The 17,997-nt window shown below is 38.5% G+C and overlaps 1 protein-coding gene across 3 annotated transcripts in view; it reads right to left on the minus strand.

Annotated features, from left to right (window-relative positions):
* The window catches only part of PRKG2 (protein kinase cGMP-dependent 2), a 44,523-nt gene extending 26,989 nt beyond the window's left edge, over positions 1–17,534 (minus strand). For 2 of the 3 annotated variants that reach the window (XR_012623237.1, XM_074823930.1), the window contains exons 1-7: positions 17,023–17,534; positions 8,725–8,891; positions 6,943–7,056; positions 4,055–4,160; positions 2,661–2,724; positions 1,251–1,328; positions 234–328 (exon numbers count right to left, since the gene is read on the minus strand). Coding sequence is in view for 2 of the 3 variants with exons in the window: in XM_074823930.1 (XP_074680031.1) it covers positions 234–328; positions 1,251–1,328; positions 2,661–2,724; positions 4,055–4,160; positions 6,943–7,056; positions 8,725–8,891; positions 17,023–17,534 (1,136 nt within the window). In the remaining variant the exon portion in view is untranslated. The remainder of the gene's footprint in view (positions 1–233; positions 329–1,250; positions 1,329–2,660; positions 2,725–4,054; positions 4,161–6,942; positions 7,057–8,724; positions 8,892–17,022) is intronic. The other variant, XM_074823931.1, reaches the window with a different exon arrangement.
* Between the last annotated feature and the right edge of the window lie 463 nt (positions 17,535–17,997).

A 17,997-nucleotide genomic window follows, 5' to 3' on the forward strand; every position in this document is an offset into this window, starting at 1 on the left:
GAGGGCCAGTATTTGACTTTTTCAGGAAAAACCACAGGTAGATAACAGGGTATACTTTCAAGTTCTCTGCAGAAAAACAAAACATTAAGATAAATTCAGCCATTGCCTTCATCAGCTGACCTTACAATCAAAACAAAGATCATATTCAAAACAGCCATGAGTTGTATAATCTGAACCATAGTGATAGGTCAATTGAAATACTATACATCATGAATCAGATAATGTGAACTAACCTAATGAGAGCCTTTTCTCCAAAGTAATCTCCTTTATGTAGATTTTTAATCAGCTGAGGCTGCGAGTGATTTGCAGTACTCTGGGTAACTATCACCTAGAAAGTACAGGAACAAAAACTTAGAAAGGGAAGTTTCAAAGTATTGCATGGCTTCCCCTTCTTTTCTGTGTGTTTCATAAATGTGTTAAACTCAGTAATGCTGCAGAAATAAATATATATAATTACTTCTTCCTCTCGAAAATTAAAACCATCAAACATTCCCTGACACCTCTCTGATTTTTGCTGAGAGACGGAAAAATGAATATATTCATTATTGCCCACCCCCCAAATATTTTCTTCTCATACCTTTTAAAACAGAGCAAAATAAGTCACATTTTAATGAAAAACTGAAAAATACTTCAGTTCCCACAGTGAGCAGTCATCGTATGAGCTTTTTGTCTTCTCAGCTAAACACATAGCCTCCATAAATATTAACTAACATCATGAAACTCCACTTCCATAGTAGCACACATTCTGCTGATGCCCACACCCATTAGCAAAAACCAAACCAGAATATCTCCAAACACAGACATGTTTTGGAATCTTGAAACCCCTACTGGAAGTTTATGGATGAAAATTCTCCTGATTTGATTCTTTAGAGTCCTGTGTCAGCCTCCAGTGTAACAGCTGATGGATAAAGGCTGCTGCCGTACATCTCTGGGTCTATTCCTAAATGAAAGGAATAGGCCCTGAGTCACCTAGAAGGCCATTCTCCATTAAACCTAGGACTCCATAATTTCTTAGCTACTTCACAAGTTTATGTCATGCCCATCAGATATTGAAACATCCAGGAGAAGACATAGGATCAAATCTCATTTACAAAAAATTGACTTTACATCTCTGCTACAGTGTTGAGAGGTTTAAGGACATACTTTAATGACATTAAAAACCCTGCACAGATTTTACTGAAAACCACACCCCTCAAGGTAGTTTTTGAAATACATGTATTGCTGTATGAGTTAGGTTTATTATATATTACCTTTCCTTTTGCTATAATAAAGAAGGTATTTCCTTCTTCTCCTTCTCGAATAACATAATCTCCCTTGTCATAGTACTCCTGTGGGGGGGAAGAGAGAGAAAATATTGTCCAATAATATATCATTAGCCTCTTTGAAAATTCTGATTACTATGCAGAGTTCTTAATACATCTGGATGTTCCACTGATGTTTAACTTCATATCTCATGCATATGTTGCATCCCATAATAATATGCAAGCATTTCACTATATAAAGCATTGTGAACAATCTGTAGCGTATCTTAATGTAGCAGAATGTGATTTGTTTAAAAACTATTAACACTGGTATCATTCTTATGAAGCAGGAGAAAATGAGTCAAAAAAAAAAAATATCAAAAGCTCTTAAAAGAGTTCCAAAACAAAATCCCATTTCCAAAAGTAATTTTGGGCTTGACACCTCAGTGGGAATGCCTAAATCATCTACTGCAAGCTACCAAAGCATCAACTTTTCTGCCTCTGCTAACGAACCCTGCCTTCATCACCTAATTGTTTAACTTTTAATCAAGCATTTTTTCATGCTAACTTCCAGCTTTGTGATCTGTTCCTCATAAACAACCACCACATTTTTTTCCCCCTCTGAGTGTTTCCTGAATGTCCTCCTCCCTTGCCAGGAATCCCACAAACAAACAAAAAAAAAAGTCACTGCTTAGGATACTGCTGTGCTACGGCCCTTTGCTGTTTCACATAACCAACACCACAATCTCCTCACCCCCTTGTGCTATGGCCATGCATCACTCTAGCTGCCTCCTCTGACTTGTTGGGACTGAGGATCTTAGTTTTCTGAGGAACTTCTGTTCTCCATCTGCAGAATTGTTCCAAGACTGGGGTTCCTACAGACTTTCCCTACACAAAAAGCATTAATAGTTACCACTGCTCTTGGAAAACATCACAGCTATGACTATATATCAAGCCTTTACCTCCAAAGGCTGCTGGCAGATGCAGCCCTAAGACACACAGATATTTGGCTGATTTCATACACTGAAGTCCTAAGGCCTTTTTCCCCTTATATTTTGCAGTGTACGTGGTTGAAGGTATATGAAATTATTACATATGCACGTTGCAAACAAGTAAAGCATGATTACCAAAAAAAAGTCAGAGACCTGGACAGCAACTTTGTGCTTAATCTTAATAAAGGCCAGATTATACATCCTCTTATCTACTTGTTTGACTCCTTCGATGGCAAAGATAAAACTTACTTTTATGACACTAAATACTATTATTTTCCAACCTGGAATTCCACTCTGACCACTCCAAAAACACGTAATATTTAAAAAAAGCTTAGTTGTTTTTTGGTTTTGTTTTTACTTACGTATTCTTCTTTGTTATTTTGAAAGCTTACTGAATATTATTTAGAAAAACTTAACAGTATCTTACCACCTCGAGGCAGTCCATGATCTTAGCTAATTTATCTTCAGGTAAGTTTTTCAGCAGGGATACACTTCCAGAAAACAGAAACGCAAAACAAAAAAACCCAGAAGTACTTTTCATTAACACTTTTTTCATGATCTCTTTTTATCTATATAATTTGTACAACCACATTTTATAACTAGCTAAACTGGTGGTGCTATACAAAACACATAATCTACAGATAAATCTTAATTTGGGAGCTTCAAGCATTCTTATCTTGTTTTTTAGTTAAACAGAAATCACACAATTTACAACTTAGAAATGTGGCAAACATTGCTCAGTCTGTAAATCAACTTTTTATTCCAGTAGGGGAAGAAACTCTAGTGGGCACATAGACTAATTTCAAAATTCAGTTATACAGAATCCATTAATTGCAAAACCAAGACATTGTGGTAATCCAATAATATATTTTCAAATGTACTGCAGAGACTGCAAAATCAGACAAAGGTAACAACTTTAGTACTACTTGGACAACTATTAAAAGAGAATCCAACTATAGTGATGACTTAGTGAACTTGTTCGTAAGAATGAAAAAACTTCCCATCCTGAGCACTCAGACTCGTAAAAGTTCAGAAATCATATTCTCTATATGATATATAGATTCTCTGTATGATTATTCTATATGATATATATATTCTCTCTATCATGTACTCTATAGCTACTCAGGCTCAGCAAAGAAGTATTCATAGAAATCAAAGTTGGAGATGGATGCTAAAACACACGGGAGATTCTAGGCATTGCCAGGCTTGAGATATGTATTTGAATTAACATTAACAGAATGGTCATTCTTTGTTAAAGAAAGAAAATATGAAATCAGCTAATTATGGTTTGGAATCTCTAATTTGATCTTTTTCCTAAGGAAAAGCACTGTACAACTCTCAGTGTTCCCTGCAGGAGAGACAATTATTCTACTCTCTGCAGATTTCCTAGTAATTTATGTTGGAATTAGTACATAAATTAATAGAGACAGGCAGTTCTCATATTCAAGTCTCCAAGGGATGAGGAATACTCCTTAATCTACCCCAATAGCAAATTAACTTCTAGTTGGAGTATTTATTTAACTCTATTTATTTAATATATTTTTAACTTATAGCCATGTAGCCTTCCTATACATTTGTTCAATTATTTAAAAGCGTTCAAGCACTTATTGCTATTTCCTAATGTAATACAGGAGAAAAACAATCAAAATGAGAAAAATGGTTTTGTGAATCCTAAAAAAAATCAAGAGAGGTAAATATTCAGGTTTTTGAGGCCCTTTGCATTAAGAGTGCCTCTTTCTCTCTCTAAGACAGATGCGGTATTGTTGTGTACCTTAGGAAGTAGCCCAAACCAGTATTAGAAATAGAAATGCATTAATTTACCTTCTAAGGAAGTTTCTGTATTGCTCTTGTCTTGTTTGTGCTGTCACTCTCATGATATTTTGAAACACTTCTCTGTCCAATGCCCATGTTTTAACATTGGTGATTGCTTTAAGAAAACAAAAGCCAACAACAAAATCAACAATGTTTCTGAAGGATTTGATGGAAGATATTACAGTATCAGGTCATGGTACAAGACAGACTAGCTTTTCAAAATGCCCAAGGCCAAATTTTAAAATATCCAGCACCGACCGCAATCAGACTTTTAAAAGAATTCAGCTTCCACTTAAATAATGCTCACTAAAGTAAGGCACAGATTTCCAAATGGTTCCTCCACAGAGCACTTCCCATGCAACTTCCCAGGCTGAGTAACCTTGAAAACCCAGCCATTTACTATGACTACAAACAGGGCTGAATGCTCGTGAAGAGCTACCCCTAATCACAGACAGTCGTTGCACTCGAATGCTGCAACGTCATCTGCAAAGGAGCTGATATGAAAGAAACAAAAACTTGGCTGAAGTTTTTCAAAACTTACTAGGTAAAGATTGATGGCTTGGATACATCTCTAATTCAAATCACATGCTTGTGAGATATGCCATAAAATAGAAACAACAGAAGTCAAGAAATACATTTCATTTCATTTAATCCTGTGATCTCCACAGAGTTTTCCTCCAATGTAGCTATTTTATAAAGGAATAAAGGGTAATCAAAACATTAATGATTATCTTTTGAAAGGTAATAAAAATATTAATACAGTAAGCATGCATAAGATCCAGCATCAAAGATGCAAACCACTAAGTGGCCTCTGTGTGCAATCATTGACACAACAGAGCACACTGCACTTTTTAGTTTTTTAGACAAAATGAGATGATTCTATTGAATTTAATCTCTTCTTTTAAAAGATGCTACACCATATTCAGCAGTTTTCCTTCTGTCATAAGAAGGAATAAAACTGTTTTCTCTGGGATAAAGGAAAGTTACAGAAAAATTTAGAGCAATTATTTCCTCAATTTATCATAAACATAGAATCATTTTCACAGGAAAGAAAAATGCCAGATTTAAAATGATGCACAGTCATTGGTCTTTGGTCTTTCTACTTAACCCTGATATACACGTGGTCTTAACTGCCATTTATCAAAATAGCTCAAATAGGGAGCTTTTTCTCCTAAATAACATCTTCCAGTTTATTTTGCATGAAGAAAATATGGCACGTATCCAAGCTACCACAAATGCATTTCCTGTATCTTGCACCTAAACTAAATAATTAAATAGCTAGAAAAAAAGCCTGTAATCTCTTAGATGAGATAGAGAAAGAGAAATGCAGAAACATAGGAGTAAATCATGTTCCCAGTTTCAAATGCAGCCACTGCATGTAAAGAGGCTGCTGGGTAGCAGCAGCCATTGAAATGCTGTCTGGCTAAACTCCTTCACTTGTCAGTTTTCAAAGACTGCAGGTAAAGGGTGTCACTAGACCCAGCATCAAGAAAGAGTTTTCACATATGTATTTACTAGTCATGCTCAGTTATGTCATTGTACTGCTCTTCCTCCACAACAAGAAACATAGGACAGTTATTGGGGAAGGGTGGATTCCTGCAGTGATTTACATATTCAAACACCCTTTCTTGTCCATAATTGGACAATTCTTGTTCTACCTCAAAACCAATTAATGTTAACAAAGGTCTAAAGCAGCATGACATCTTACTGTGCAGAAACAGTACTTTATAATGGTAATACTATACAGCAGGCAAAAAAGAAAAATAGAGAACATATTAAAGTAGAACAGTGTGCTAGTAAGAAAAATAATCATTATTGATGCTATTCTGTTCATCAGGCAGCAAGAAAACCAGATTACATGTCATAATTTGCTTCTGCAGTCACTAGTGATTAAGTGCTTAAACTGGGTGCAGGAAGAAAGACCAGAAGCTTTTAAAGTGAACAACTTCTTGTTTTATTCCTTCTTTTTAAGTCAACATGAACTCTTCATACTTACTGGTGGTTCAAAGTTCCTGCAGATTTAGACAAGAATAGAAATTAGTAATATTTATGGAATGGTGGAGAGTGGAAAAAAATATAAATTTAATCATATTTGGTCACTTACTGGTCTGTCACAGAATAATTATGGCAGGTGAGAAAAGGAATCAAGGGGTACTTAATGGGTGAATACCCAGTCTTACTCAGGAAGAGGGATATTTGTATCAAAGCAACACTTAACAACTCCATCCTGGTCAGCCGGTAAACACAAAGCAAGAGCCAGTATTTGCCTCAGAGAAGCAGCATGTCTCAGCTAGAAGTTTCATCTCTCTCACTGCCACATTTGAGATCAAACTCAAATCTTCTCCCGAGTTCTAGTCGCAAATGCCAGGTGCAAATAGATCTTGGCAAGACTCAGTAACTTAATGATACAGAAGTAAAAGGAGTACAAAAGCAACCTATTCGTACCTATTTTATTTCCTCTTGAATTAGGCTTTATCTGCTCCATAAAAACACCATGGTTCTAATATCTTCTCAAACTTGCTGTAATTTCACCCTCATGGTTGCATTTGACACAAGAACATAAGAGCCAAAGACCACTACTGCTACTAAATCACTCAACATTAAAACATAATGCTTCCTTAGCAGTTAGTTTGGTACAGATCTGGCTAACCAGCATACTTTGGAGATGCCTAATTGTTTATCAAAGGTCATGCTAGAGATGGGATTACATTCATGGCATAGTATTATTAGAGTTCCCAAGCAGAAAGAACTCAAGGAAGCAAACTTGAGCTTCCTGTAGATAATCTGGACATGTAGACTTCTATTAAATGAAAACTTCAAAGAAAGTTATAACAGAGACTTCACAAAAGTACATAGTTTTCATTTTGAGCAACATTGTCATAATAAACCTTAGGTACCTTTCACAGAGGCAGTGCGTGTGCAGTTGTATAAAATGGCTAGTTCACCAAATGCTGTCCACGCAGGTATTGAGGAGAGTAGTTTATTCTGCTGAAATACTTCCAGACTCCCCTCTGTCAAAAATAACCAAGATAATAGGCATTAAAACTGAGCTCAGCTGCACAGAGTGAAGGGAAAACAAATAGATATATTTCTGCCTTTGCCACTCCCTCGAACACAGGAATGGAAGCAACGACACAAATAGTGCTTTGAAACACACACACAAACCAGTAGAAATTATTTTTTTTTTAAAGGTATTGCTAATCTACAGATCTGCTCTGGAAGGGAGAAAAAGCTGAGATAAACTTTTCAACACTAAAAAGGCCATGGAAAAAAAAAATCCTGATGGGATAAACCTTTGCTACAGTACTGGTTCAGATAGCCTAGTGCAGTGTAGACAAATATGTCTTAAAATAGTGATCATGGGAGAAATTATTCATGAGGTTTGTCTGTTCATACACACATATGTGTATATATGTGCAGAATGCAAAGGAGAGAGCAGAAAAACTAAAAGCACATCAAATCTTCCTTTAAGAAATTGTCCTTGAGCCTCACTACAAACCTAGCAAAAGTCAAAGAAAGTCTGAATTTATTCATAGGTTATGGCCCAAAAAACCCTTTCCTTTAAACATGTTCTAAAAGTTTGGCCCTATTCTCTCCAAGACACCCACTGACTCCTCAAAAAAGGTCTAATGTGCTGGAAAAATTTCCAGAGGCACAACTTCTTCCTCGTATTTCATCTGTTTTTCAAAATATTATTTTGTCTAGTAAGAATATGACTACCCGATTACAAATCCTACCTCCTCTTTCCCCGTGCACCATTTATGTTATCCTAACACAGCTACCATCAATTTTTCAAACTAACCCATCCATAGGAAGCCAGAAGACAAAATGTGCTTTCCAACATATACCAGTATGCTCCTGGTTTAAATATTCCTACCTCAATAGAACATACAGCATGAAGCCTAATTCATATGAGCCTCTGGGCCTTCTACTGGTCCAGAATTGATGAAGTATGCAAATTAATCACAAATACTGATTATTTTTTAATGGTGAGATGATGAAAGAGAGTATTGCTGCTCAGAGCAACTTTCAGGTGTTAAATTTGGGCTCCACTATGGCTTTTCTGTGATCTGAGTGTAAGCACGGTAGCAATCAGCACAGACGACTGCAGTGAGATTACTTCAGACCTGTTGGCAATATTTTAGGAAAGTTTTCTTATCCTAAAGCTTGTTTTTTTGTTTTGTTGGGTTTTTTCCCCAGAAAAAACAAGCAGCTGTTTTTAAAAAAAATTCTAAGCTTTGACAACAGTAAACTCAGACCTCATCTCTCAATTTCCCATACACAGAAAACTGGTATAAGCTCTCATGAATGTTGAAAAGTAAGTTTATTTCAGAAATGCCTTCACCACTGACCAGTTTTCTGTATTTTAAATTATACCTGCTCTTCCTTTGGAGAAGAAAGGGTTGACTGTACCTACAACAGGAAGGATTTGCTGGCCTCTAGGCTTTCAGAAATGAAAGAGATCACAAAATAGCATTAAATCAAGGTTCAAGTTCCCAAGACTCTTTTTGTTGCTCTCAGTCTGTTTCATAAAAGTGACGGGTAAAAATTGCATTGCCCTCAGCAGGGCCAGCATAAATTTAAGAGCACAAACATCATCATTGTGGTTTCCTGCAAAGACTTCTACGTTACTTGCCTGTTTCTTGCACTTGTGCATTGTACAAGTAAGCAGTATTCACCTTTGAGCACAAAAATGTGATTGCCCGGCTCTCCCTGCCTGATGATGTAGCTTTCTTGCTGGAAAGTCCTTTCATACATACATTCCACCATATCTCGGATCTGGTGAGGCTCCAGTCTCTTCAAGAACTGATTTTTATTCAGGGCATCTGTGATAAGCTTCTTCTCACTGGTTTCAAACAAAAAAACCAAAGTTTAAAAGATCCAGCATGGTTGGGGTATGCTACTCACCAGGCATTCATTCCTGTCAAGATGCTTCCTCTCATTTCTAACACTCACATGAGCTACTGGTACTCCACTGAAAAATGTTACAATCCTTGCAATTAATATGCATCCCATTAGCTGTGCCACACTATGCCCTCTCTCCTCCTGTGTGACCCTGTCTGCAGAAAGCATCAGGTTAGATGTAAAAAGGCTCCCAGTAGAAGACACGTTTTCCCAGAAAGTTTTGCACTGTTTCTCACCATGTTCCTTCCCCATTGCACAACTAAAGACTATAGCCTTGCTTATCTGAAGGAAAGAAATGTGAAAGGTATGTCTTCACTGCCTGTACAGGAATGGCAACTTGTTATAAAATCAGGTCCACTTTTCTAACATTTTTTCTAATACCCAGCAAAAACATAACACTTGTTAAAGTCAACACTGATGGCACTAAGACTTTATCAAGAGTTTCTCCTTTGTGGTGAGAAAAGATGCAAGGAAAGATATGCAAAACCACAAATAACAGGTGCTGCTATTTCTTAGGAGAATGTTAGAAGACATTGGTGGTGGGAAAAATGAAACAAGTTATAAATGAATGTGATTTTAAAAATTACTACAAAGAACTTCTCTTCCACTCACAAAGTAACATTGATCCCGTAGCATTCCCTGTTCATAGCTACTAAGCATGATCAGGACACAATCACAAGGTCAGCTTGCAAAGTACCTGTTGAACAATTGTCCCAAAATTCACAAAACAAGTCCAGGTTTCAGGAGAGGTGTGTGTGGAGGTGGAGGGTTACTGCTGATCCCTCCCACACTGCTCTTTGCCTGCCATCCACCTCCCCACAAAACTCCTCTGACCTCTGCTGTGCCCACGCCCTTTGCACAGATGACAACAGCAGCATAAATGCTCCTACCTAAGTAAAAATCCTCTGCTAGTACTAGTCTGCTCATGTGAGATGCCAAATATACTCTCTCTCTTTAAGAATGACCAGACATAAGAGAATCTTCCCAAAGCAGGCCCTTTCCTCTACTGCTTTTAGGAATTTTTAAGGTATAATCAGAAGTAAAAATATAACACAAGGGCTTGTGGATATAGGTACGCAGCCATTAGTGCTGACCTCTTTGCTTTCTGAAATTCAGCATTCATGGAAATAAAACTGATATTATCCTGCACTTTGGTGATGCTATAGCAAACTACTGCCATCATACCATTGTTTTGTTAAAAAGTCTTCGGAAAAGCTTCAGGGCATCTGTAAAAGTCAGAAAAAGGCAAGTAAAGTAGGCACATCAGTGATCAAGGACTAGCCTGTCAGGGCCCTGGGTGCAGTAATGGGCCTTAACTACCCTGATCAGCCTCACTTGGGACCACCACCCATGCATCCTCTGCCCACTGGCCTGCATACTCTAAGCTCAGGTCTGGGCAGCTTGCCGGAGCTATGTTATAGAAATAGTTGATTCTGGTTTTGTCTTCTGGATGGGTATTGGCCCAATATGGTAATTACTTTGTTTCTGCCTCTTGGTGAAAGCTTGCATCTCATTGGTCTCTTCTTCTGTGGGACTCCTGGTGGACCCTGTTACCACCACCCTGCTCTGCCTACCCTGTCCAGACCTTTTGGGATGCTGCCCTAGTTAGTTAGTCTGTGCTGTAGTCACCTGTCGGTCACTTAATCTTGTGGAGTAACCCTGTTCTTGCTGCTCCCTGCGACAGAGGCTCTGCATCATTTCCTGTAGTATTAAATGCATATAAATGAGTGAGTTGTAAAGAATTGTAAAGACAAGTACAGCTGCTGGTGGAAGAGTCCTGTGGTTGGATTTTGAGAAAACGCAGAAAAATCAACAGTGGATGAATCCAGTAATAACGACTTGAATTCAGTAATAATGACTAACCAACTGAGACACAGTGGCTATGCATACAGACTGAGCAATTGGTTTTGATTGACTTGCATATGTTCTGGGTCAAGGGCTTCCTATAAAGTAGTGCCTTGGATCCACGCCAGAAATGAATGCAATTAACTGCTGCACTGATGGAGCTTTTATGGACCTACTGAGAAGTCTTCCTTTATTGCTGAAGGGAAAGATGAATTCTGCCTTTAAGTCCCCACGTTCCTAATGTGCACCTGTAAGGAAGCTGCATAACAAAATAAACACCTTAACAGCTTTCTAAGGTATTTAAGGTCCACACTTGCTTGTATTCATAAAACAATGCAAGGTTATCATCAAAACTAGGTTATGTGGGAAAATCTCCTGAGGAAAATCCAGGAATGAGCAATCAGTTAAGGCAAGTAAGCAGACTTACAATGTTACTAGCCATATAATGACTGAAAATAAGTAAAGGTAATGAGATGAGGCAAGAAAAATAAAATCAAGTAGCTATGGTGAGGATTGTGTTTAGAAATAGAGATCATAAATTAGCTTCTGCTGAAGGCAACAGGGTTATTAGAATATAAGCTCTAACTTTGTTTTCTACTAAAACCAACCCCGCTTATTTAATTCGCCCTGGCCTGCATCATGCATACAATACTGCAATAAAATACAGTAATGGCTCATAAACTGATACTTAAAATAAGCACTAAAGCTTCCAGAACTACAGGAGTGTATGCTGTTCTCAGGAAGCACAGTTTGCCACAGAGCAAAGGACACATGAGTATCATAACGACGGCGCAGGCTCTTGAATCAGTTGCTCATTTCATGGGCATCCAGCACAATATCTAACAGTTTTCTCTCCATTGTTTTCCTCAGCCTCTTCTATACCTGCCCCACTTTTGAGAACTGCTGCTGGAAATAACTATATGTCCTGAAAGGACAGAAGACATCTAATGCTGTACTTGTGCCAGTCACTGCCCTGATGAATACTAATAAAAGGCTAAAAAGTGGGTGCGCAGCTCCACACAACTGTTCTGGTGTTGTGGTATTTCTTGGTCCCACCACTGGTAGGGCTGTTCTTCACTGCCTGGGGCCAGCTTTGCCACAGCATCCTTCTCCAGGCTTTATTCCCCTCCCTGCTGTTAACTGTTGTGGAAATGTTCCCCCTGCCCCTTTCAATACATTCCTAGTCAACCCCTAGAAATAGCACTTGACACTCTAAGAAGGGCTTTTATGAAAAGGATTGGGAATTTATTCCCATCATAAGATAGATGTCAACTCACAGGTACAAGGGTACAACATATACTTTGCAGAGCAATGCTTTCTCTTAATATACCTTTCTGCTACTAATGAGAGATTTTTGGTTATCTGCTGGCATTGACTGGTAAAACACATCAATGGCAAATGTCAAGATAGTTCCAGCCAACCAATAATGGCTGATAACAGAACTGGGTCATGATCCTGAGCCCATAACAGGAAGGGACTTCATACAGGCAGCTTAAATGTTGCTGACGGTGATAGCATGCTCTGGAAGGACACAGAAAAATGGAGAACCAAGTTCTATAGATACTGAGACACCTAGATTCTTATCACTGCAAAGGATAAGAGATTAAAAAATTTTCCATTTGAAAGACTTGTTTGAGAGATCTGCTTTCATATACCAGGTTCAAACTCTAAAATCTTCAGCCTTTAGTTAAATTTTCAATGCTTGAACTTCCATTTAGGAAAGACTCATATTTTTGGAAACTGGGATGGATTTATCCAACTAGCTCAAGAGATGAAATATATACATGAGAAAACATCCACTCATATGGGATAGATCAAAAACCATTGAAAGCTTCTAAAACTTTAATAAAAGTCATTCATGCTGAGATACTCCAAACAAAAGCATGGCACTTAAAACCCTGCTTAGAAGAATGGCATAAAATTGTGCATAAAATTTGTTTTACAAATGTTTCTAAAAGGGACTGGTAACACTCTGGACTCAATGCAAATTCCAGAACATAGCATGGAGCTTCCCTTCCTTCTGAAATAGCTCCTTTCAAAATAGCTCCTTTCACAACTGCATAGCAACACTGTGCAGTTGTCTTATGCAGAAGTGGAGCTAGCTGCATTAAGTCCTCTCTCTGTAAAGGGGAGGCAGCTACTTATTACTTATATCAGCAACTCTAAACACTTCTGTAGACACTGTGAGGCTAAAGGATCAGTACTTTTTAATCACAGTGGACAGAATTCTGTAAACAGTAAAGGTCAGACTTTGTCCTTACATGTATGTCAACTGTTTGAATTTGATCTGCTACAGTATTTACAGTCCACATAAGGAAACTAAATGTTCGCACCTTCCAGCATTTGGTTGTCTCAATAACAAGGTGATGGTGGCTTAACAAGTGCATGTGTATCACAGGCTTATCTAACTGAGAGGCAGAGTAGTGCTATGTCTAAAACAGTTTTGTGGTGGTTTTTCCGCATCTGTTTGCTTCCAAGGTATTTGGAAGATCAAACGATACTTTGGCCACTATCACATCAAAAGATATATCTGCCGCCCCCCCCAAAGATCTTTCACTATTACTTGATTTGTTGGAGAAAGCATAAATTCTTCCCTTGCATAATGTATGTTGGTTTACAAAATACATTTTCTATAAGGGTAATTTAAAAAAGCATTCTGTCCAGGTCTAAGAGTTGTAACAGAGCAGTATCTAATGTTAAACTGGCTGTGGCAGGGAAAAAATGTTGACTTGCAAATGACAAATACTTTGAGTATGATCTTCAAGAATTTTTCAATTGATTATGCCATAGGAATTGAGGTTTCATTAGTATCTTTCATATGTATTAACCCCAAGTCACCCATACATGCTGTACTGTAGTCTTTCAAAGACTTAAGATATTTGAACAAAGTCACTTTGATCACTTCAAAGCAGATGACAAGTACCCATTAATAAGACAGATTTAACTTTCAGAACCTTAGCTAAAGGTTCAAAGACGTGAACTCTTGGAGATGGTGTAAACTGTGTGTAAAACCAAAACTAGTCTGACCTGTCTTTTACACAACTACTTAGGCTAAAAAGAACATTAATACAAAGCATCACTAAAAATAAATGAACAACAACAACAAACCCTACCTGCTGTAATGCCAATAATACAAGACCATATTCTGCTATTTAATTGTCTTCCTGACTACATGCTCATGGACCTGCATATAAAACACAGGAAGGCTGTCACTATTTCCTGCTAAAAGCTAAAGCTGGAAAATGGTTAATTGCAGAAAATTAAGTTTTAAAACGCTAGGTAAAATATGAAGTTGAAGATTAATTATTCTAAGAAAATAAACTTTTAATGTCTGGAATGATCTATTGAATACTTAGGATACCCTAGAAATCACTTTTTCTTAATTCTAGCCCCTCTGATGATGTACTAAGAGAACTGTAAGATGATGGAGGAAAGGATGGGGGAATGGAATGATTTGGATTGGAAGGGAACTTAAAAGATCATCTAATATAATGCCCCTGCCATGGGCAGGGATATCTTTCACTACTAGCCCAGGTTGCCCAAAGCCCCATCCAACCTGGCCTTGAATCCTTCCAGGGAGGGGGCAGCCACAGCTTCTCCAGGCAACCTGTGCCAGGGCCTCACCACACTCATTGTAAAAAAAGCTTCTTCCTTATATTGAGTCTAACCTACCCTCTTTCAGTTTAAAACTGTTGCCACTGGTCCTGTCACTACAGGCCTAGGTAAAAAGTCTTTCTTATAAGCCCTCTTCATATATTGAAAGACTGCAATAAGATCTCCCTGGAGGCTTCTCTTCTCCAGGCTGAACAACCCCAACTCTCTCAGCCTTTCTTCATAGGAGAGGTGCTCCAGCCTTCTGATGATTTTCATGGCCCTCTTCTGGACCCACTCTAACAGGTCTATGTCTTTCTTGTGCTGTGGACCCCAGAGCTGGACACAGCACTGCAGGTGGGGTCTCACCAGAGTGGAGTAGAGGGGGAGGATCACCTCCCTCAACCTGTTGGCCATTCTTCTTTTTATGCAGCCCAGGATATGGTTGGCTTTCTGGGCTGTGAGCACACGTTGCCACCTCATGTTCAATTTAACATCCACCAGTACCCCCAAGTCCTTTCCTGCAGGGCTGCTGCAAAATGTGTTTTTCTTCAATCATAATCCTGACTCCTATGAAAGTTGTTTACATGAGCTCTTCAGTCAGTTGAAACTCATACATTTATGTTAAATTAGTATTTTAGTATTAAAAGTTGAAGATTTGATTGCATGTCCAAAATTGGTTTTACTTAGTTTCACACTTGAAGCTTGAAGAGCAAATTCTTTTCTTGTATAGAACACACAGCAAACTCTCTAATGCTAATTGTTCTGGCCAAGTTGGTACACTTCTCAGCACTAGATAATCAAACAATGAAGAGTTCCACTTCACTCTCAAACTACTTACTCTAAGGATAATAATTACCAGACAAATCCAAGTTTAATGGCCATTGTTGCAGACAAGAATTTAAATGAAAATTCAAGACTCTGCAAGTACTGAAGAGAAGAAAACAAAGGTACAAACAGAATCATAGAAAAGCTGTGGGGAGCAGAGGGGAGGATGGCGTGGTCTTACTGCCAATACAGTGCATACTTAAGCAGTCAGTTGTTTCCAGAGGAGTAAATATCAAAATAAATTTAGGAATGGTGTGTTCTAAATTGTTATGAATCTATGGGAGCCTTAGCAGTAACAATGACAATCTCTGAAGCAGATTTTAAGAGATGACAGGAGGGAAAAGATAACTGCTCCTGTGTCCCATTATGTTACACTAAATCTTTTAGAAAGACAAGAAAACAGAGATGGCATACAACAAAAAAGAAAATGTTTTTAGAAGTGCTGAGCCACTGAATCAAGAATGAAAAGTTCCAGCTCTGTCTCTATCACATGATCAGCATTACATTTGGGTTACTTAAGCTGCAATATTTGGTTTTGTTCTGAAAAACAAAGTCTGTGCTGCATCAACTGGCTCTTCTTTTTGCTTCGCTCCTCAGTGCTGTTACAATTCTGTCTCTGAAAGCACCCTAGAAACCCATCTGGTGGACTGCAGTACAAGGATCATGCCAAGGAGAAGACAGGTAATTACAACAGGAACACTCCTAAAGCAAACAGGTATTTAAACTGCCCAGGTACTTGTGATAAAATGTTAATACAGTTCCCTTACTCTGGAAAAACACTGCTAGCCAAAGATTTCTGCTCCTTATAGTGACTCAGGCAGCCTTTCTGGTTCACAAAACAGCCTCTAACGTGCAATGCTGGACATGATGGATGAGAAATCAAGTCTGATAACTCTCAGGTCTACTACAGTACAGACTCAAATATGTCATGAATTCTTAGGAGAATAATAAAGCTCCCCACAAATCTGAAGCACTTAAGCTGCTGTCTGAAGTCCAGATAGATTCTGGCTACCACCATGTTAACAGATACTAAGGTTATGTCTACACTGCAAGATAAAAGAGGGTCTGAGATATGTTTAAGGATACCAGTCTGATACCTCTGTCTACAAGGTCAGCTGCGACCACAGATATTTCTGGCTTTTGCACTGACTAGAAGTATAATTGGATTCAAAGAGGAACAAGTAAAATTAAGTTCCTACACCATGACTATCAGAAGCTGGAAAGCACGAGGAAGCTGCTGAGAGGATAATCAAAAACACTTCATTACATTTTGCACCAGACTGAGTTGAAACTGGGCTGACAAACTTTGTACATAGCTCAGAATCAGTGTCCATATTACATGTGGGAGAGCTGAGCTGGGGCCACTTGCTCCTTCCCAAGCCTACCACGCTATAGGAATATGAATCTGAATGCATGGGAAGGCATCCAGCCTTCTGCTCATCAGTGCTCCACAGTATAGCTTAAGCTGCAAGCACTATGCAAACCTAGACCTGAGAAGAGGCTTAGGTTCTGCTTAGCTGGCAGTACAGATAAATCCCAGAAAGACTGTAAGAGTCTTCTCAACCAAAATACAGAGGCTACCCACCATTCTTCATCTGAAGTCTGTGGGACACAGATGATTGTTGGTTAAAGTTACATACAAACTCAACCAGCATCTAACAACCACAGTGACAAAGCCTATATAAAAAAGATGGATACTTTAATCTTTACTGAATCTTTACTAAATCATTATCATGAGGAGAGGATATAATTGCGATAAAAGTAATATCCTTGTAACACAGCATATAATCCTCTTGAAATGAGCTCACCTGGAATCCTTTTGAACTCTTGCTTTTTCAAAGGAAAACGTAGCTTGCCTGTTCAAATCATACAGCCGTGTTGTGGGCTCTGCAGACACACCTTCCTTGGCTCTTCTCCTCCTATTGGCAGTGTCTTGTATCCTTGAAGCCTCTTTAAATGGAGAAGGCTGAAGAGAGTGCTCTCCTTGAGTGCTAACAACATCCTGCAGCTTGTTCAACTGTATACACTTGTTCTGAAGTTCCTTGGTGAGTTCTGCTATGACCTTAGTCTGCATAGCCAGCTGTTCCTGAAGCTCAGCAACACGACTTTGACCCTCTTGCAACTCTTGATCTTTTCTCTTCAGCTCCTTTTCCAGTTCAAGCAACCTGCTGCAAAGGACATCAGCTTGCCCGTTGATCACATTGATGCCTAGACCTGGATCCTTCAAAAAGTTATGGTTGCCAGCACAGCCAATAGAGAGGTTTGCTACATGTCTATCCAGCCGCCTCAGATGCTTGGGTTTCATTGACCCATTCCCCATTTTGTCCAGACACCTAGGTGAGAAAATAAATTTGCGGTTTTATTGCATTCCCCAACAAGAAGAAAAAAAAAATTCATGGAATGGTAAGTAATAAATTTAGTATTTAATGTGCAGCTGCATTTGAGATATACAGCTATAGTAAACATAGTTGATTGCTCCATCCTTTCTAGTCCTGAAAGTCAGAGGAGTAAAGGGCAAAGAGAAGAGGTAGGTATGTTGATGAATACAAAGCAAAAGGTCTGATGTGAGTTGAAGAAGGGATATGTAAGCTCCTACCAGCTTGACAAAGACAAAACAAACAGCAGGAAGGAGAAAAGCTTATGCTGTACTGGTGAAGCAAGAAAATTGTTAGAAGCCAAAAAAAAAAAGTTGAGTCACTTCCCCTTTGAGGAACAATTATTGAGTACACAGATTAATTTAACCAGTGGGTGCATATCTCCCTGGCATAAAGCATATGTGATTA

This window comes from Strix aluco, chromosome 4, assembly GCF_031877795.1.
Source record: "Strix aluco isolate bStrAlu1 chromosome 4, bStrAlu1.hap1, whole genome shotgun sequence".
NCBI lineage: Eukaryota > Metazoa > Chordata > Aves > Strigiformes > Strigidae > Strix > Strix aluco.